The 20,797-nt window shown below is 37.9% G+C and overlaps 1 protein-coding gene and 1 pseudogene across 3 annotated transcripts in view; one reads left to right on the top strand and one right to left on the bottom strand.

Annotated features, from left to right (window-relative positions):
- Positions 1-20,797, top strand: part of Hace1 (HECT domain and ankyrin repeat containing E3 ubiquitin protein ligase 1) — a 124,295-nt gene that overhangs the window by 67,500 nt on the left and 35,998 nt on the right. For all 3 annotated transcript variants that reach the window (XM_031348530.1, XM_031348528.1, XM_031348529.1), the window contains 8 exons: positions 9,126-9,460; positions 9,925-9,993; positions 10,231-10,318; positions 14,925-15,036; positions 15,131-15,228; positions 15,379-15,466; positions 19,044-19,193; positions 19,731-19,927. In XM_031348530.1, the coding sequence (XP_031204390.1) occupies positions 9,126-9,460; positions 9,925-9,993; positions 10,231-10,318; positions 14,925-15,036; positions 15,131-15,228; positions 15,379-15,466; positions 19,044-19,193; positions 19,731-19,927 (1,137 nt within the window). The remainder of the gene's footprint in view (positions 1-9,125; positions 9,461-9,924; positions 9,994-10,230; positions 10,319-14,924; positions 15,037-15,130; positions 15,229-15,378; positions 15,467-19,043; positions 19,194-19,730; positions 19,928-20,797) is intronic.
- Positions 4,109-4,908, bottom strand: LOC116075413 (annotated as a pseudogene).

Raw genomic sequence — 20,797 nt, 5'->3', positions numbered from 1 at the left:
TGAAGTACTCTTAGTATTACCAAGCCACGCACCCGTAGCTCATCTTTTTCAGTAGCAGTTGATATATATGCTTTGTATACAGTATATTTTGTTATCCATAAATAAATATTGCAAACACCATAATTATGACATACAATAGTTTCTTTAATTTTTTTATGCTCAGAAGCAAACCTGGACCTCTGGCACCTACCAGACAAGTGTATCACAGAGCCTCACCGTTGTCAGCCCCAGTACTTTACTTCAGATTTTCATCTTATTCTTTTTTGCCCACGGCTAGTTATTATTGTTAGAGTTTGGAGTTTCCACCACAGTGCTCCCCTGTGTGACGCACAAATGACAGTTCTTATTACATTCTCAGGGACATAGTTCCCTAGGTAAAGTCTTAGCCAGTTTGGAATTCGGCTTTATTGAATATATGTCTAAGAAAATAAGATAATACAAATAAGGACAAACAAAACAAAAGAACAAAGAAGAAAGAAAAGCTCCAAGTGATTTTCCTCTAGTTTCTTTTAATTCTTTCCCATAATACTTCATTTCAATCTGTAGTTTTTCAATATTTTTATCATTATTTTTATTTAGAGCCCAGTTACTCTTCTGTTGCGTGCTCGCAGCTGTGACCCATTCTTTTGCTTGGAAGATTACGTCTGAAGTAGTTTGCTGGCATAGAGACGTTAGAACTGACGTACAGGTAGCTGACTTAGTGTTTTGGTCCTGAAGAAGCATCTTGACTGATTCGAGTCCTAGGGCATTTCCAGTGATGCTCATTGTTGACGTTTGTGTCCACTGGTTCTAACCATGAGGGCTGACTATTGAAAAATCCTCTTTCTAGGTTGAGAGGGGTGTTCATTTCAACTTCATCAAAGAGAAACTTAATTTCATTAAAAAGCGGATACTCTGGTTTCCTGTATACCTTGAGCAGAGTATTTATTGAGTGAGAGAACTAGGCTTTTATTCAGTGTAGTTGTGATTAATTTAATTTTGCTTTCTTGCTTTATGTATAAATGGAAAAAAATAAGGGATGAATTGTTTGGAAACTCAGTGAGTAAAATTCTCAGAATTACAAAAAGCTAAAGTAAAGTGAAAGAAGCGATGTCATGGAGGTATTGTTATTAATTAGTAGCTAGGTGAAGATGTTCCTGGTGGAGCAGGGTTATTTGTATAGTTTCTAAGGTTGCAAACATGGCTGTTTAGTCTCTTTCTGTTACGGTTAATCAAAGCAAGGTGATTCAGTTGGTTTTTGTTTTTGTTTTTATTTTTAGGTTATTTTAGGTCTTCCTTAAATGCTTGGTCCAATTTTTGTATCGGTAATTATTCAATATTCAAAAGTAAGATTAAATGTTCACTGGAAAGAGGACAGCTAATTCTAATAGGAATATTGAAAGTAGTGTATAATATGAAGTGACATTTAACCTGTATTCCCTTTCAAATTTAGTGCTGGGGATGATTATTTTGTGCTCTTTTTTTATAACTCACTTTTTATTGGATATTTTATTTATTTATATTTCAAATGCTATCACCTTTCCCAGTTTCCCTTCTGGAAACATCCCATCCCATCCTCCCCCTGCTCCCCTTCTCCCCCCCTCCCCCACATCTATGAGGGTGCTGCCCCACAACCCCACTCCCACCCCTCACTCTGGCATTCCCCTACACTGGGGCATCTAGCCTTCCCAGGACCAAGGGCCTCTCCTCCCATTGATGTCTGATAAGGCCATCCACTGCTACATATGCAGCTGGAGCCAAGGGCCCTTCCATGTATATTCTTTAGCTGGTGGTTTAGTCCCTGGGATCTGTGGGGGAAGGGAGGGGATGGGTCTTCTTGGTTGATGCTGTTGGGTTGTGCAAACCCCTTCAGCTCCTTCAGTACTTTCTCTAACTCCTCTATTAGGGACCCCATGCTCAGTCCAATGCTTGGCTGCGAGCATCTTCCTCTGTATTCGTTAGGCACTGGCAGAGCCTCTCAGGAGACAGCTGTGTCAGGCTCCTGTCAGCAAGCACTTCTTGGTATCCACAATAGTGTCTGTATATGGGATGGATCCCCAAGTGGGACAGTTTCTGGATGGCCTTTCTTTCAGTCTCTGCTCTACACTTTGTCTCTGTATCTCCTCCCTTTAGTATTTTGTTCCCCCTTCTAAGAAGGATTGAAACATCCACACTTTGAATGTTTTCTTCTTCTTGAGCTTCATGTGGTCTGTGGATTGTATCTTGGGTATTCTGAGCTTTTGGGCTGATATCCACTTATTAGTGAGTGCATACCATGTGGGGTTTTTTGTGACTGGGTTACTTCACGCAGGATGATATTTCTTAGGTCCATCCATTTGCCTAAGAATTTCATGAAGTCATTGTTTTTAATAGTTGAGTAGTATTCCATTATAATGTACCACATTTTCTGTATCCATTTTTCTGTTCAGGGACATCTGGGTTGTTTTCAGCTTCTAGCTGTTATAAATAAGGCTGCTATGAACTTGTTATATTTTGGAGCATCTTTTGGATATATGCCCAGGAATGGTATAGCTGGGTCCTCAGGTAGTACTATGTCCAATTTTCTGAGGAACTGCCAGACTGATTTCCAGAGTGGTTGTACCAGTTTGCAATCCCACCAGCAATGGAGGAGTGTTCCTCTTTCTCCACACCTTCGACAGGATCTGGTGTCACCTGAGTTTTTTTATCCTAGCCATTCTGACTGGTGTGAGGTGGAATCTCAGGGTAGTTTTGATTTGCGTTTCCCTGATGACTAAGGATATTGAACATTTCTTTAGGTGCTTCTCGGCCATTTGAGATTCCTCAGTTGAGAATTCTCTGTTTAGCTCTCTTCCCTATTTTTTAATAGGGTTATTTGCTTTTCTGCGGTATAACTTCTTGAGTTCTTTTTATATATTAGGTATTACACTTCTATAGGATGTAGCATTGGCAAAAATATTTTCCCAATCTGTTGGTTGACATTTTGACCTATTGACAGTATCCTTTGCTTTACAGAAGCTTTGCAATTTTATGAGGTCCCATTTGTTAATTGTTGATCTTAGAGCATAAGCCCTTGGTGTTCTTGTTGATTTCCTCAAAGAACCAGCTCCTGATTTTGTTGATTCTTTGTATAGTTCTGTTTGTTTTTACTTGGTTGGTTTCAGTCCTGAGATTGATTTTGTTTTTTACATAATTCCTTATTATTTATTCTCCTCTTACAAAAGACACTTGGACAGATAAATATAAAATTGGCATATGTCATATTTAAAAAAGGCCAAGGACACACCTTGGTACTCCTCACAGGAATACACTAATGCAATTTTGAGATACACACTCCTCCTCCCTACTCACTGCCCACCTCTTTAACTTTCTTTTTTTAAAAAAAAGTCAATTATTTTAATTCTCCACAATTTTTTTTTTTTGTTGTTGTTGTTTTTCGAACTCACTCTGTAGACCAGGCTGGCCTCAAACTCAGAAATCCGCCTGCCTCTGCCTCCCAAGTGCTGGGATTAAAGGTGTGCGCCACTACCACCCCACAGTTCTCCACAATTTTTAACAATGAATTATTAAAATAAGTAACCTAACACTACTCAGAGACAAAGACATTTAAATGAAAAGATTTAAAAAATACATGTGTGTACAAACACACATAATATGATGCCCAGAAACTCCAACTAATGAGTAATACAAGATTAATTTCATAGGTGACATGTCACAACTCTCCAGAAGTGCAAATAAACACCAAAAAGCCCACAGCCAAGAGCCAGACTAGCACATCAGCATGCAGTCAGAATACTGTGAAGGTCACAGGGCATCGGGGTTCAGGCGGCCTCTTCACAGTAGAAGACGATGCTTCAGGATGAACGCAGATAATGTCCCCCTCATGGGACACATACACATCACTGCTGCAGTCACAATCTGTGAATCCAAATTAAGCTCCAGAGCACATCTCTCTCTGGAGTAGGAACTTGAAAACAGACAATATACATAGGAGTCGAGTGGAACCTGCCTGCAACAATCTTTTATTTTCCTTTAAGGCTACAGAAAATCTGCGCATAAGCAAGGAAATTAATTCTCATAATAAAAATGCCCCTACAAATAGCCAAGGTATCCAGTCAGGTTTCACATAGAGAGTATGCTGTATCACATTTTATTCTGAAGGCATACTTGGTGAGTCTACTGGTTTAGGATCGATTCTTTCTGGAAATACTAGCTTCTTACAGACTGCTTCCTTAGTTGGTAAATATTATGATATTTCATTAGGCTCCGTGAAGAGGCAAGATGGAACATGCATTAAATTAGCAATTTTTCTCTCTTTGCATGTATGTTCCCGTAACATGTAGGTCTTGTCAGCCTCTTGGTAAAGCCTTGTGTCATTCATTCTGATGAGCACCCCATCAATTCTCAAGAAAAACCGCAACAGCTGAAAAAAGGTGGAAGGCATCACTCTAATTTTCGCTCAGCCTGGAAACACCATGATCATGCAGTTCATCTTCAAACAGGAGAACTTCAAAAAAATTTAATCTATTCTCTGGCTTTCAATTTTTCTGTATCTATGTGATCTGTTGTAGGTACAACCTTTAACTTAAGAGATTCTTCAGCACCGCTCCTTTATAATCTATTGTGTAGGTCCAGCCATATGGTTTAATAATTTCTTTGGAGTGTTCACCCTCCTTCCCACTTTCCTTCCACTCTTTAGCACAAGCTACATTGAGCATGCCCTGGTTCACACATCACAGTGTATCTGTAGCTTTGAACTCTATTCCAAAACCTGAGCCATGCTATCCTTAGAACGTTGTCTCCAAACATCATTTCAGGGAGGGATGGCATGTGCAGCTCGTTAGCTAACTTTTCCACATCCGCAGACTTCATGATGTGGGTCTTGGATGCCGTCAGCTTCCAAGGCCTAGAGGAGAAGTCCTGGTGGCTGCTCTGAAAGCCATGGATCATTGTGGCAGAAGTGGAGCCTCAGGGCTACTCAGAGCAAGCCCCTGTGGCAGTAGTCACAGTATGGCCCTCCCTGCTGTGGGCTCCTGAGTTTGATTATTTTCAGCAGTCTATTCTTCTTGGGTGTGTTTGCTTCTTTTTGTTCTAGAGCTTTTCAGGTATGCTGTCAAGCTGGTGGTTTATGCTCTCTCCAGTTTCTTTTTGGAGCCACTCAGAGCTATGAGTTTTCCTCTTAGCACTGCTTCATTGTGTCCCATAAGTTTGGGTATGTTGTGCCTTCATATTCATTAAATTCTAAAAAGTCTTTAATTTTTTTCTTTATTTCTTTCTTGACTAAGTTATCATTGAGTAGAACATTGTTCAGCTTCCATGTGTATGTGTGCTTTCTGCTGTTTTTGTTGTTATTGAAGACCAGCCTTAGTTCTAGGTGATCAGGTAGGACGTATGGGATTATTTCAATCTTCTTGTATCTGTTGAGGCCTATTTTATGACTGATTATGTGGTCAAATTTGGAGAAGGTACCATGAGGTGCTGAGAAGAAGGTATATTCTTTTGTTTTAGGATGAAAAGTTCTATAGATATCTGTTAAATCCCCTTGTCCAAAACTTCTGTTAGTTATACTGTATCTCTGTTTAGTTTGTGTTTCCATGATCTGTCCATTGATGAGAGTGGGGTATTGAAGTCTCCCACTATTATTGTTTGAGGTGCAGTGTGTACTTTGAGCTTTAGTAAAGTTTCTTTTATGAATGTGGGTGCCCTTGCATTGGAGCATAGATATTCAGAATTGAGAGTTCATCTGGGTAGAGTTTTCCTTTGATGAGTATGAAGTGTCCTTCCTTATCTTTTTTGATGACTTTTGGTTGAAAGTTGATTTTATTCGATATTAGAATGGTTACTCTAGCTTGTTTCATGGGACCATTTGCTTGGAAATTGTATTCCAGCCTTTTACTCTGAGGTAGTGTCTGTCTTTGTCACTGAGGTGCTCTTTCTGTATGCAGCAAAATGTTGGGTCCTGTTTAGGTATCCAGTCTGTTAGTCTATGTCTTTTGGGGGAGTTGAGTCCATTGATGTTAAGAAATATTAAGGAAAAGTAATTGTTACTTCCTTTTATTTTTGTTGTTAGAGGTGGAATTATGTTTGTGTGGCTATCTTCTTTTGGGTTTTTTGAAAGCTTACTTTCTTGCTTTTTCTAGGGTGTAGTTTTCCTTTTTGTGTTCGAGTTTCCATTTTTATCCTTTGTAGGACTGGATTTGTGGAAAGATATTGTGTAAATTTGGTTTTGTCTTGGAATATCTTGGTTTCTCCATTTATGGTAATTGAGAGCTTTGCTGGGTATAGTAGTCTGGGCTGGCATTTGTGTTCTCTTAGAGTATGTATGACATCTGCCCAGGATCTTCTAGCTTTCATAGTCTCTGGTGAGAAGTCTGGTGTAATTCTGATAGGCCTGCCTTTATATGTTACTTGACCTTTTTCCCTTACTGCTTTTAATATTATTTCTTTGTTAAGTGCATTTGGTGTTTTTATTATTATGTGACATGAGGAATTTCTTTTCTGGTCCAGTCTATTTGGAGTTCTGTAGGCTTCTTGTATGTTCATGGCATCTCTTTCTTTAGGTCAGGGAAGTTTTCTTCTATAATTTTGTTGAAGATATTTACTGGCCCATTACATTGGGAGTCTTCACTCTCTTCTATACCTATTATCCTTAGGTTTGGTCGTCTCATTTGTGTCCTGGATTTTTTGGATGTTTTGTGTTAGGATCTTTTTGCATTTTGCATTTTCTTTGACTGTTGTGTCAATGTTTTCTAGGGTATCTTCTGCCCCTGAAATTCTCTCTTCTATCTCTTGTATTCTGATAGTGATGCTTGCATCTATGACTCCTGATCTCTTTCCTTGCTTTTCTAACTTCATGGTTGTCTCCCTTTGTGCTTTCTTTATTGTTCTTGTTTCTACTGGAATGTTTTCTTCAATTCCCTCATGTGTTTGGTTGTGTTTTTTCTGTATTTCTTTAAGGGAGTTATTTATGTCCTTCTTAAAGTCCTCTATCATCATCATGAGATGTGGTTTTTAAATCATAATCTTGCTTTTCCTGTGTGCTGGGGTATCATCCAGGGCTTGCTATGGTGGGAGAACTGGGTTCTGATAGAGCCAAGTAACCTTGCTTTCTGTTGCTTCGCTTTTTGCACTTGTGTCTTGCCATCTGGTTTTCTCTTTTGCTAGTTGGTCTTGGTGTCTGTGACTGAACCTTGTCCTTCCTGTGGGCCTGTGAGCCTGTGATCTTAGGTGTGTCAGTACTCCTGGGGAGACCAGCTCTCCCCTTGGGAGGGCTGGGGGATAGATACTCTTAGCTCCAGAGCGCAGGTGGAGACTGGAAGGATCCTGTCCCAGGCTGCTCCACTGTTCCTATGCCCTGTGTGCTACTGGCATATTCCTCTTTGGACAGTTATTGGAGTGAAAGTGATGATCTCACCTGTGGGTTTAGGGATGAGAGCACTCCTAGGCCACCAGCTCTCTCCTGGCGGGATTTGTGTGCAGAGGGCTGTGGGACAGCCTTAGCTTGGGTCGCAGATGAAGACCCTTTTGTGTTCTCTGTAAAGTAATTGCTATACGTTATTATATTTTATCTCTGGAACTTGGTCTGTGATGGTGTGCATTAAACCATAAAATGCAATGCCTAATTACCTCAGAGAAGCCATTTCATTCTTCTCAGCAGGGATATTCAATATTCAGAAGTGAGGTTCACTTATGTCCAGCTCTCTATTTACCTGTTATCCTAGCCTTTGAGAAGTGGATGCAGGAGGATCTGGGGCTCAAGGTTGTCTTGGCTACGTATGTAGTTTGAAGCTATTTTAAGCCAGCTCACCAGCAATAAGAATCATTTGCTAAGATCTAGATATATGTGTAGAGTAGTACATGCTTGAGGTCCTGACTTTATTCTGGCTCTTTGGGTGCAGGGAGGGACCCACAGTATTCTTGTCTGTCCTTTTTTTTTTTTTTTTTTTTTTTTTTTTTTTTTTTTTAGGTGGATACTTATTTTAAAAGTTTTATTGCTTTTTTTTTCTTATTGTGTTTTTATCTGCATGTGTGTGCATGTATCTATGCTTAAATGCCAAGGTCTGTGTGTAGAAATCAGAAGACAACCTTGGGAGTCCATTTTCTCCCTCGTGTGTCCTATGCTGACAGAATGTATATTGTTGGGCTTGGCAAGAAATGCCGTAATTTACTGAGCCATCTCACTGTCCTGCCAAGTCTTTAGTTAGATTATTTATTCATTTTATTTCTTGTCTTAAAAATTACTGGTTATTGGTGCTAGAGAGATGACTCCTCAGTTAAAAGCACTTTTGCTTCTAGAAGATTCAGGTTCAATTCCTAGCATCCATATGGTAGCTTCCCAGTCATCTGTAACTCCATGCCCAGGGGATCTGATGACCTATGCCAGTGTCATGGTACACAACTACGGATGTAGGTAAAACACCCACACAGTAAAATATTAGATATTCTAAAAATTATTAATTATTAGAGATGCATTTTATATGTAAGTATATTTTAATATGTATACATCTATATTATGTCCCACATTATACTTTCATATTATAAGTTATAAAAAAGGTAGGAATGCTTTTTAAGAAGCACTGTGCACTAAACTGTTTGATCAGATTTTTAGCAATTTTCAGGCTTTTAAATAAAAAATACTTCTGGTTGAAAATTGTTGACATCATGATAGTAAATGTTAGGGTAGTATAAAGGCAGTAAGTGCTTTAAAAGTACTTGTTTGAAAATGAACGATTGCTTAAAATTTTGTTAGATTTTATTTTCTTTATAAATTATAGGAATAATACACATATCTTTTTATAAATGAATACTTTTTTAATATTTGTATACTTTCATTATCTTTAAACTTTACTAAGACTCGGGAAGATAAAAATGTTTAGAATCATTTTCTTTTTTTTGTGTGTGTGTGTGTTTTGTTTTTCAAGACAGGGTTTCTCTGTATATCCTTGGCTGACCTGGAACTCACTCTGTAGGCAAGGCTGGCCTCGAACTCAAAAATCCACCTACCTCTGCCTCCCAAGCGCTGGGATTAAAGGTGTGCGCTACCACCGCCCGGCTAGAATCATTTTCTTATACTCTACATCTGTGAGGTTTTAGTTTTGTCTTTTTTTCTTTAAAAAATAATGTACTCTAAGAATGTTGTTTTAAAAGCCCATTTCTTTTCTTTTTAGCCTTTGGAATTGCTTTGGCACTCATTGGATGAATGGTTAGTTTTAATAGCCACAGAGTTAATGAAAAACAAGGAGGACTCAACGGATATCACTTCTATTTTGCTGAAACAAAAAGGCCAGGGTCCAGAGGCCACTTCTGTTTCACCGTTTGAGCCACCAGGACCTCGGAGCTATGAAAGCCTGTCCACAGGTCCAGGAGAATCCAAACCAGATGTGCTTGCAGGGGAGCAGGAAGCCAGCGCGGACTGCCAGGATGTCATCTCTGTGACAGCCAACCGCCTAAGTGCTGTCATTCAGGCCTTCTACATGTGCTGCTCCTGCCAGATGCCTCCCGGGTAAGAAAGGTCCACTTAGTACGACTTGTGAACGAAGAAAAGCTGCAATGTTTTTGTAGTTTAAGAAAAGACATCATTTTTTAATGTTTTTCATAAAGGTTCTATTCACATTTGTCTTAGGATACTCATTGTACTAATACAAATTTGGTAAAAATATTTACATTTTGTAAAAGTACATATATTTATTATATTTATTTTTATGTAAGTTGGTGAGTGCTACTTCATAAAGTACTGCATTAAGTTTATAATTCTAGTTGTTACTTGTTTGTGTGTCATTTGTTAACCAAGTTAATGTATTACTTCATTGTACAGACTCCTAAGCTGATAAGGAGGATGCATATCTAAGTTCTTTGTTCTGTCTAGAAGCAAGTTGTACTTAATTGACTTAATGGATTTGCATATTGTGTACTCTGCATACTGTATCACCAACTTTGTGTATTCTGATCGCTTCCCCCCCCCCCCAGAATGACTTCGCCTCGTTTCATTGAATTTGTCTGCAAGCATGATGAAGTGTTAAAATGTTTTGTGAACAGGTAAGGCTTTATGGGTAATGTGAGGGATATGGCAAGGCTTGGACTGTCTTGACAGCCTTTTCTCTATTATACATTTTCACTTAGACAGATAAAATTAATTCTGTACTATTCAGAATAGTAATTTGTCATTAACGGCAGTATAGCGAGGAGAGGCGAGTATGCTTTCCTTCTACTTCAGCATTGTACATCTAAATTTGCATTTCACTCAATGATAATTATTGTTTTATTTTCTTTTAGAAATCCCAAAATTATATTTGACCATTTTCACTTTCTTCTTGAATGTCCTGAATTGATGTCAAGATTCATGCATATCATAAAAGCACAGGTACATACTTTATTCATCTTTACTGTTAATACAGGAAAATGAAAAATTTTAAAAATTATTTAATTATTTGTAATTTTTACTATTTTATTATGTTTGTGCATATGGATATTTTGCCTGCTTGTATGTCTGTGTACCATGTGTATGGCTGGTGTCTATGTAGGCCAGAAGAGAGTATCAGATCTGCTAAACTGCAGCTGTAGACTGCCACATTGCTGCCGGGGACCCTGGTCCTCTTAACCCCTGAACCATTTCTCTAGACCTCCAAAATTAAGTTTTGGATTTTTGAATTTTGTTTGGCAATTTTACTTTGAAATTACTGCGTGAAAGATCGAACTCCATGGTAGTTTAGTATGAGAAATGAATTTTCTTCTTCTAGCAATGCATATTGAGTGCCTACTATATACAAAGGCATGTACAGAGATAACAGAATACATTGCCACATTTTAAATTAGTTTTATTAGTTTTTAAGATCTTTGAGGAAAGGTTTTTCTTCCTAAATACACTTAGGAAATAATACCTATGCCATTTAGGAATTTAAAAATGCATCAGTAATATGTTAAAGGACTGCTAAATCCTTTTGCAAAAGTAGTGCTTTAACATGACAGTTCTCCACATTGATTTGGCAACCTTTTTTCTACTAGGCGTTTTCTGTGTTTCATGAAACCTGTGAGGGAAAGCTTGTTTTGCTCTTTAGTAGTTATGTGATATGGCCACATTTTTTAACATCTTTGAACCTTGTTTTCTGTTATAAATTAAGACATTGTGAGTCAAGTTCTTAGGCAGGCCAGCTTCACCTCACATTCACGTCAGGTCCCCTGCCTCTCTTTCTAAGTGCTCAATTTATAGGCATATTTCACCACACCTGATTTATGTGGTCTAGGGGATTAAACCAAGTTGTTGTGCAGGCTGGAAGCAAGCACTCTGCCTTTGAGCTACATTCTCATGGAACTTTGATTTTGTCACCTAAAATACAGAGACTAGCTAGGAATAGGAAAGTCTGAAGACTGCTCTATATTCTCGGTATGTGGTGGTAGTTTTGGAGATAGAAATAGTTTTGCCTTAAAGAAGATCTTTTAAAAAAGTATTTTTATGAGTGTTTTTTCCTGCATGTATGTGTGTATACCACATGAATATAGTGTACATAGGCTGAAAGAGGGCATTGGGCTCTCTCGAGCCTGAGCCTGAGTTATGGACAGTTGTTAGCCACCGTGTGGGGAGTGGGACCACAAGAATACCCAGACATCTTAATCACTGAGCTATTTCTTCAGACCCTCGAAGAGCTTGCAACTAAATCCAACAGGGAAGATAATAAATCTATCTATAACTTAGTCACTGTCTTATTACTAGGTTCTTTTAAGAGAAGAGATTTCTTTGGGTGTTTTAGTGAAGAGAGATTTCAAAAAGGAAGTAGATTTTTAAGTGACTCTGAAAGGCTTGAAAAACGTGAATTTTTAATTTGAGTAAAGAGAAGGCAAGCATCATAGCCATTGTGAGGATGAGAGCATTGGAATATGACAGTGCATATATACCAGTGGTGACTGCAGCAGAAGCTGCGTGCAGCGAGAAGATACATCTCTGAAAGCTAGATTTGGATCGTATGCTAAGGAGTTTGATTGACAGATCGAAGAGTCTTATTTGTTTGCTAGGGTGTTAAGGAGTGATTTTGCTTCAGGAAAACAATATAATTCTGCCAACATTTTGAAAAGAAAGACAGCAAGCAATGGTATCTGTAAGATCAAAGCACAGATACGTGTGTATCCCAGCACAGCTGAAGGGGTGTGCTTCTGTGTTTTAACTTTCTCAGTGACTGCACTTCACATGTAATTCACAGCAATTCTAGTTTCTTTTTTTCATTAGTTCTTCACTTTCCATCCTGATCACAGCTCCAACTCCTCCCAGTGCCCCACCTTACACAGCTCTTCCCTTTCTCCTCTGAGAAGAGGGAGCCCCACCCCAGGGTAACATCCTACTGTGGCACATCAAATCACTTCCGGACCAGGTACATTGTCCCCAGTGAGGCGAGACGAGGCGGCCCAGTTAGGGGAACAGGATCCACAGGAAGGCAGTAGATTTAGGGACAGTCTCTGCTTCAGTTGTTCAGGACCTACATGAAGACCAAGCTTCATTCACATCTGCTATGTATGTGTGGGGTGGGAGTAGGGGACTGAGTGTAGCCCATGCTTGCCAAAAGACTGATTTCAAAAGCTCTTCCAAATAGTATTTGTACAAAAACAAAACCTCTCCCCTCTTAAGCCACTGGTCACCAGAAAACCACAAAATGGAAGAAATTAGCAGTCCCTTAGTAAAGGTATTTAGCATATTATTATTACTTTCCTATTATTGTAAGGAAATACCTGACAGGAGGCAACTTAAGAAAGGAGTGTCTTTGTTAGGGTTACTGTTGCTGTGATAAAACACTATGGCCACATTTACTTTGTTTTCTCTCTTTCTTTCTGCGACCAGACCCCAGAGCAGATTCCTGTATGATCTTGTATACTGTATTCTTTTTGATTACTATGTTTACCATAGTTCCTTTGACCAAGTGACCATGATAGTGAGGATCTGGAACATTCCAGGGTCTTGGCCTTTTAACCAATTAATTGAAAATAAGGGCTTGTACAAATTTACAAAAGTAATAAGTCGCCTTTATTAGAAGGAAGTGACAGTAGAGTATGGATGGTTTACACCGTCAAGATGGCTGTGCCTCGCGAGCTGGGAGGGTGTCAGTCACGATTGTTAGGCTCTTCCTTTTCCTTTTATGGAGTTTGCTTGCTAAAGAAGCATGGGCAGCTTCCTGTTTGATTAATACTTTGGAACATATAATAATTTTTTCTCTTTCCATAATATATCTGACTTTAGTCATATGCATGTCTAATTATACATAAGCATAAAATAGTAAATTAGGTGATTCTCCTGAAAACTTTACTTAAGGAAACAGGTACTGCTCATGAACTTAAAAACCAATTCAGGCCAGATCTGTCCTCATATTCTCTGTTCTGGATATATTAGGGGTGCACCTGAATACATGAGCCTGTACTGTTGTTCAGAGATGAAAGCGCATATAGCTCAATAACAGTGGGGATTTTGAGGTGGTTTTGAGGTTTCTTGATACATTATTTTGAAAGAGGTGTGTGTGTATACTGTGTGTGGTTTTAAAAGGGGTGAATGTACACAGGCAGAACAAAATAAGGTTCTAGACTGAGGTATCACTTAAACCCGACTGTCTCAGTTTCACAGTCATTCCTCATTCAACATGTTAGGGCTGCAGCTCCAGTTGTGCAGTGTCTTTGCAGCATCTTCTAAAGGGACCCAGTTTCACCTTCTGTGCTTTTCTCCTTTTGTCTCCCTTAAGTTGATTTGCCTGCTTTCTTGCCTCCTGAGCAGGAAACTTAAAGTCATACTTCAGACTGTGGTCCTGCAAAGCATTTGACCCATCATCCTTTGCACAGTTTTTCATCTGAAATTAAAATTTCTACTATTCTTATATACTCAATAACCTGTAGTATTTGCATATACTGTATCTTTAATATTAATTTCTAAACAATCATAAAACTTAGAGATTATTTGAGTTTGCTTTCCCTTGCAGATGAGTAAAATATAGAGCTTTGCTCCACTTTTCGAGAGCTCTTAATTTTCTATTTTTAAGGTAAAGGAAAGGAAGGCCGAAGGATAACATTTTGTCTATCTATTGTGTAAATTCCTTAAAAAAGAAACAAGAATGAACTATGCATAAAAGACTAGTTTAAAAATATTTTATTTTTAGTAATGTGTATATGTGAGTGTATTTGTGTTATTATGTGCATATGGGTATAGGTGCCTGTGAAGCCATAAAAGGACATTGAATCCCTGGAGCTGGAGTGACAGGTGTTTGTGAGCTGCCTGATATGGTGCTCGACCTAACTCAGGTCCTCTTCAAGAACTGTGTTCTTAACTACTGAGCTATTTTTCAAGCTCAAAAGCTTACTTTTTGAAAACTTAAATGATATAGTTAGTATTATTTTTCTGGGTATGAAAATGTATTCATATACATATTCATTAGATTTAAAAGAAATTTAGAATATCTTTTTTTGGGGGGGGTTGGTTTTTTGTTTTTTGGTTTTTTTTTTTTTGGTTTTTATGAGGCAGGGTTTCTCTGTGTAACCCTGGCTGTCCTGGAACTCACTCTGTAGACCAGGCTGGCCTCAAACTCAGAAATCCACCTGCCTCTGCCTCCCAAGTGCTGGGATTAAAGGTGTGTGCCACCACCACCCAGCATTAAGATTTATTTATTTATTATATGTTAGTATATTGTAACTGTCTCTATACATCCCAGAAGAGGGCATCAGATCTCATTACAGATGGTTGTGAGCCACCAGGTAGTTGCTGGGACCTTTGGAAGAACAGTCAGTGCTCTTAACCACTGAGCCATCTCTCTAGCCCGTTACATATCTGATATTAAGTTTTTTGATATAATTTGTCAGGTTTTGTTGAAAACAGGAATTATAAATACATTAGTTAAAGTATTTTCATTAAGATCACTTTTTTGTGAATGTTTATTGAAAAGTTAGAACATTAATGATTGTGGCTTAAATACTGATCTCATTTTTACTGTCGTGTTTTGGGGTAGCCATTTAAAGATCGCTGTGAATGGTTCTATGAACATTTGCACTCAGGACAGCCAGACTCAGACATGGTACACAGACCAGTGAATGAAAACGATATCCTCCTGGTTCACAGAGGTAAGTGTAACAAAGACACTGGTGATGGGTAAGCCTCAAAGTGTTGGTATTGTAAGCCTTAGTATATGAAAATTAACCAGTACTACATATTTAGATTCTATTTTTAGGAGTAGCTGTGAAATTGTATCAAAAGCAAACTGTGCAAAGCTAAAGCAGGGAATTGCTGTGCGGTTTCATGGAGAAGAAGGCATGGTGGGTATACACACTATAACACATTTTAAAAGTTTAATCTTTACTTGATAAATGAAGTAATTGAATATCACTTAAATTTTGTTATTTAAGATAAAAAGACTAAATACAGTGTATTTCTGTTGTTGCTAAATTTTATTTTTTTGAATTCAGGGTCAAGGTGTGGTGCGTGAGTGGTTTGATATTCTGTCTAATGAGATAGTCAATCCTGATTATGCACTGTTCACCCAGTCAGCAGATGGTAAGTTGTCGTCTGGAGCTTGTCTATGGCTGTCATAATCCTCAAACTGTAGCTGAGAATTTGATCTTTGTTCCCTTTAATAGCCCTGATGTCTAGGTGGGTGTTCCCCTGTCACAGAAGAGGAAACTGAAGTCAGAGTTTGGTGTTCACTCACATAGCTTTGTTGTTGTTCTTCTTTTTTTTTTTTTAAAAGATTTATTTATTATATATAAGTACATTGTAGCTGTCTTCAGACACACCAGAAGAGGGCATCAGATCTCATTACAGATGGTTGTGAGCCATCATGTGGTTGCTGGGATTTGAACATAGGACCTTCAGAAGAACAGACAGTGCTTTTAACCCACTGAGCCATTTTGCCAGGCCCAGATAGCTTTCTTCTAATCAGTCAGTTTTCAAATGCTTGTCTCAGTGCCTGAAATGTTCTCTTGAGAACCCTAAAATCTATTCACTTTAAGGATTGCTTCTTTCTTTCTTTGACTGACTTACTGTATTATTATTTTTAGCTAACATTTTCTTGTATAAAATGGTAATAGATGGATTTTAAATACATCTTTATTTGGAAACAATTTTATTAACCCTATTTGCATTTCTGACATAAAGTCATGAAAATCAAAATCTTTCAATTGTGGTGTTCCATCTTACTGGCTTTATTTTTAGTCTTTTGAAGAGATCAAAATCAGGGAAGTGAGAAGCATGTACTTAACCATATAATATGATGAACCCTTGTGGAAATGGTTCTTACAAACTAGATAAAGATAGGATTTGATATTGTAAACTAAATACTAGCGGTTACAACTCATTTTGGGATATGTATTTGAGAATTATCTAACTTAACACATATTTGAAGTGAAGATGGGGTTGAAAATACTATTTCCCCAGTATTTGAAAGAAGAGGTTATCTTTCTAATTATAACTTCTGACTGCTGCAACCAACGAGCACCACATGCCTGTGTAAGGAGAAGAGTGAAGGGAGGCACAAGGAGGGCTGCACAGGCTGTGCGTGTGCAACTGTGCACAGTGTGTCTGGCACACCTGCAGTAATTAAAGTTAGTCTGGGATGTGGGACTGTCTGCTTCAACCTGTAACCTTTGATCGTTTGCTATGAGGCAAATTTGGTGTTTGTGATTTTTATGACAAGCTTTATAAAATACCAAGCTTAACTACACAGACCTATTTTTTTTAAAGCAAGATTCAGTTTGTATAGTCTTACTTCTTTTCTTTATGATTCCTTACTCAGAGTCAGCTTAGTTGTGTATTTGCAGCCCTTAGGTGTACTTCCCAATGGTGCGGGTGACAGCTATGTGTGGACTCTGTAGGTCATGTGAGTCTTCTTGGTGGTGGCGTGGCAGGGGGACATCATAGTATTAGTAACTTAAAACTCAGTGAAATAGTCCCTGTTATAGATTTGATTGTCATGAAGGAATTAAATTTAGGATTTAAGAATTTGAGGAATGTTAGATAAACCCAATATTTATAGTATTGTAAGATTATTTTCTTGTCAGATTAAGATCAATACACAGTGTAGTTTGGTGATTGAGAGTTTGGCTTTTGCGTGATGGTGTGTGAATCCTGGCTCTGGACTTTTCTTTCTATGAATATTGGGCCAGGAACTTTAACCTTTCTGAGCTTCACATTTCTCACTTAATAATGATGATAATCTGAATAAGAATTTAATTAGTTGATACATGAACACAGCTCAGCCCCTGGCACATGGAAAATGTGAAATAAATTTTAGATGTTCTTACTTTTATTTTCAAAATATTTTCTTGCGTAGTTAGATTTCCCTCCTGAAGTAATGTTCACTATTTCTTGAAAACATTTTAATAAACCTTTTTTATTTGAAAAATAATCAGTTTTTAATTTTTTACATTATTAAAAATTATTTTTAATTGTGTGTCTGTGTGTGAGTATGCTCATGTGAGCGGAGATGATCATGGAGGCCAGAGGCGTTGGCTTCCCCGGGAGCTGGAGTTACCAGACATGAGTGCTAGAAACTGAACTCTGATTAGCTGGCAAAGCAGGAGGTACACCTTACCACTGAGCATCGCTCCAGGCCCAGTTAAACGGGTTAATACTAAAACTTAAGCTGGCAGGGTTCACATAAACTTTTATTATTTTAAGTAGTTTTTGAGCAAAAATTACTTTGCTGAAGATTTTTGCCTATGTACTATTTTTAATTCTTTTAAATCTATTCTTCTTAAGAACCAGCTTTCTCAGAAACTTAGTAGATAGTGAAGGAATATATAGAACTGGGAGAAGAACATAGAGTCATCCAAATCTTTGCTGGTTCATCTGAAATCCAGAGCATTATCCCATAAGCAGGTAAAAGTAGGGAATACTCAGACAACCTCTGGAATCACAGTTATGTTTGTCTTTGAAGCCTGTTTTGACTGTCAACGTCTCTGCTTGCCTTGTGATAGGAAATCATTATGAGAGGCAATTTAGAGTGACTGGTGTGTTTCACATGTCTGTTTAAATCCTTCAATCACAAGTTTCCAAATCTGTTACTTCTCACCTAAGTGAACAGCAGTTTAATCCAGCGTTGCATTAGCAAATCAAGAGCCTATGAAATAGCAAATATTCGAGGTGTTGAGACACTCATTTTCTAATACCTGCCCAGTTTTCATTGGTGCTGTTGCATTAATTTTATCAGTTTGTCTTTGTTTAAGCCTTGTTTCTAGAATAGTAGTGTAAAGCATGAACTCAATGTATATTTTTTACTCTGTGAACGAATGAATTTGTAATTCACATTAATGGCCAGAAAAAGTATTAAAAGGGAATTAAAGTCAAGGTGTGGCTTTAGATTTCACTGTTTTGCTATGTTTTTTGGAAGTCATCATTGAAGCTATTTGAAAGTATATCGTTTGTTAGCATTAAGTACTTTGCTATGCTATACAGTCATCACCAAGTCTAATTCTGGAGCTGTCCCTTCGATTCAGCCCCCTTTATCACTGATTTACTGTGACTCTATTTCATATAGTTTATAAAGATGGGCACTATCACACTTTACATAGTTTTGAGTGATTACATGGTTCCTGTTTTTACTTTCACAACATTAGTAGTTGTTTAAACTTGATTATTTGCCTTTTGAAAGAGTCGGATGAGTTTTAGGTGAGCAGATTTCCCAGTCATTAATTGGTATTAATAGGCATCACATCAGTAGTTAGATTACTTAAGAATGGTCATTTCATAGTTTGTATATCTTAATATGCAGCATCTAGTGAGTACTGAGCATGTACAGATGGATGAAGTAGTGCCTGCCAGTTTTATAGATGAACAGTTCCTGCCATAGTTCCTAGAAAAATGTTTCCATATGTGTATGATCTTTTATTGTATTTACCAGGGTCTCTGTGGTGTCAGTCAGAAGTATTTTATAATTTTCTCTCAAGTGTGAACTGATGATTATCTTTTATACTTCCAATTCTACTGTCTTTTTACAGATTCCACAAAGAACTGCATGATGTAGTCTGCAGAATGTAACCATAGCCATGCTGTGTTACATGTGAATAGATCTACTTGCATGGGAATGTTCTCTCTTCTGCATGTAGATCTTACTGTTCTGTATTTATTTCAATAGGAACAACTTTTCAGCCCAACAGCAACTCCTATGTCAATCCTGATCACTTGAACTATTTCCGGTTTGCTGGACAGATCTTGGGATTAGCTTTGAATCACAGGCAGCTGGTCAATATTTACTTCACACGATCATTCTACAAGCACATTCTTGGTATGGACTTACTCTAACTTCTGAAAACATTTACATTGCTTTTCTTGCAGCTTTTAGAGAGAATGGATTGGATAAGTGCCAGTTTTGTCATTTTTGTTGAAATAATTACTGCTCTGAGTAGAGACCATCTGTGTTCCTCAGGTGTCTGGGGGCTAGAGGGAGAGAAAAATGTTCTACCTTTTCTTAAAATCACCTTTAGTTTTTTTGCACTTCCATTTTAGTGTGTATGTGTTTATACAAAGCATCCATTTTTGTATGCATATACCTAAAGTAATTGGCAATTCTGCAGCTTATTACAGCTTCCTAAATAGCTGTTTCAAAGAAAGACAGCATTGTAAAGATGAAGAAAGAGCAGCAGCTTAATTTAATGGACTTCTAAATTTAGAAATTAGCATCCATTTAAAACATGCTGCAGATTTGATTATATTTTGTGGTTTTTCAGAGTATCTGTAGAGGGCAGCATTTCACTATTAAATAAGTGGAGGGAAGTCAGAAGTACCTGTATTGTAACTGCTGGCTTTGCAATTTTCTTTTTAGGTATTCCTGTAAATTACCAAGATGTAGCATCTATTGATCCAGAATATGCCAAAAATTTGCAATGGATTTTAGATAATGATATTAGTGACCTGGGTCTAGAACTGACGTTTTCTGTTGAGACGGATGTGTTTGGAGCCATGGAGGAGGTGCCTTTAAAGCCTGGGGGTGGAAGTATTCTTGTGACACAAAATAACAAAGTAAGTATCCAGGTTTTTGCCTTAGTCATTCTTCATAATGGCCCTGATGGTGGTTTCTCTAAGTTATTCCAGCATTTGCTAGGAAAACTTACTTTGTCATTTGCAAGCAGATGAAAGTACTTATGTTAAGCAAACTAACATATTTAAGACTTGAGTTAGAAAGAATCATTTTAGTCTAGTACTGTGATGTGTTAGTTATTATTGTAATTTAGACTACTGTTTAGCTGATTGTATAAGTTAAGCATTTGTATTTTGAAAAAGTTGATTGGAAATGTGAACTAAGTGATAATAACGTGTTCAGTAGTCAGTATTGTATATTTTAAAAGTTCGATATTCAAGAATTTTTTATTTGTATGTATGTGGTGTCTGCATGTGTGTGATCAGACGTGTCCAGTGCTGCGTGTGGAAGCGAGGTGTTGACAGTGGGTTAGTTTCTCAGTTGTTCCTTTACCTTTATGGGTGGGGGCATTTTAACAGAATTTATTGACACTTAGTGTAACTACATGCTTTGGTGTGACTGTTGTCTTAGAAACGTATCCTCTAGGGACACTTGTATAGGTACAACAAGCATATATAAAAGTTCTCCACAGAGGTGGGCGTGATCTGAGAAGCAGATTACATACTGCAGTTACTGTGTGACATAGCTCTCTAGCCTGCTTTCTAGAATACCCTGCTAAGTGAGAAAAGGAGTGGCTGGGCAAGATATGAAGTACACACAAAACTCTGTGGATGTGCATTTCTTACTCATATTTGCAAACACCGACATATAGGCCCGCAGCGACACAGGGAAGATCTTCAAAGGGCTAGGGATGGCTGAGAGGACAGCCACTTTTATCCTTCCTGTCTCTGAGTAGTTCACTCGATACTGGG

The sequence above is a fragment of the Mastomys coucha genome, unplaced genomic scaffold, assembly GCF_008632895.1.
Source record: "Mastomys coucha isolate ucsf_1 unplaced genomic scaffold, UCSF_Mcou_1 pScaffold3, whole genome shotgun sequence".
Lineage (NCBI taxonomy): Eukaryota > Metazoa > Chordata > Mammalia > Rodentia > Muridae > Mastomys > Mastomys coucha.
The sequence above is the reverse complement of the archived record's forward strand: the minus strand, read 5'-3'. Positions and strand labels throughout refer to the sequence as shown.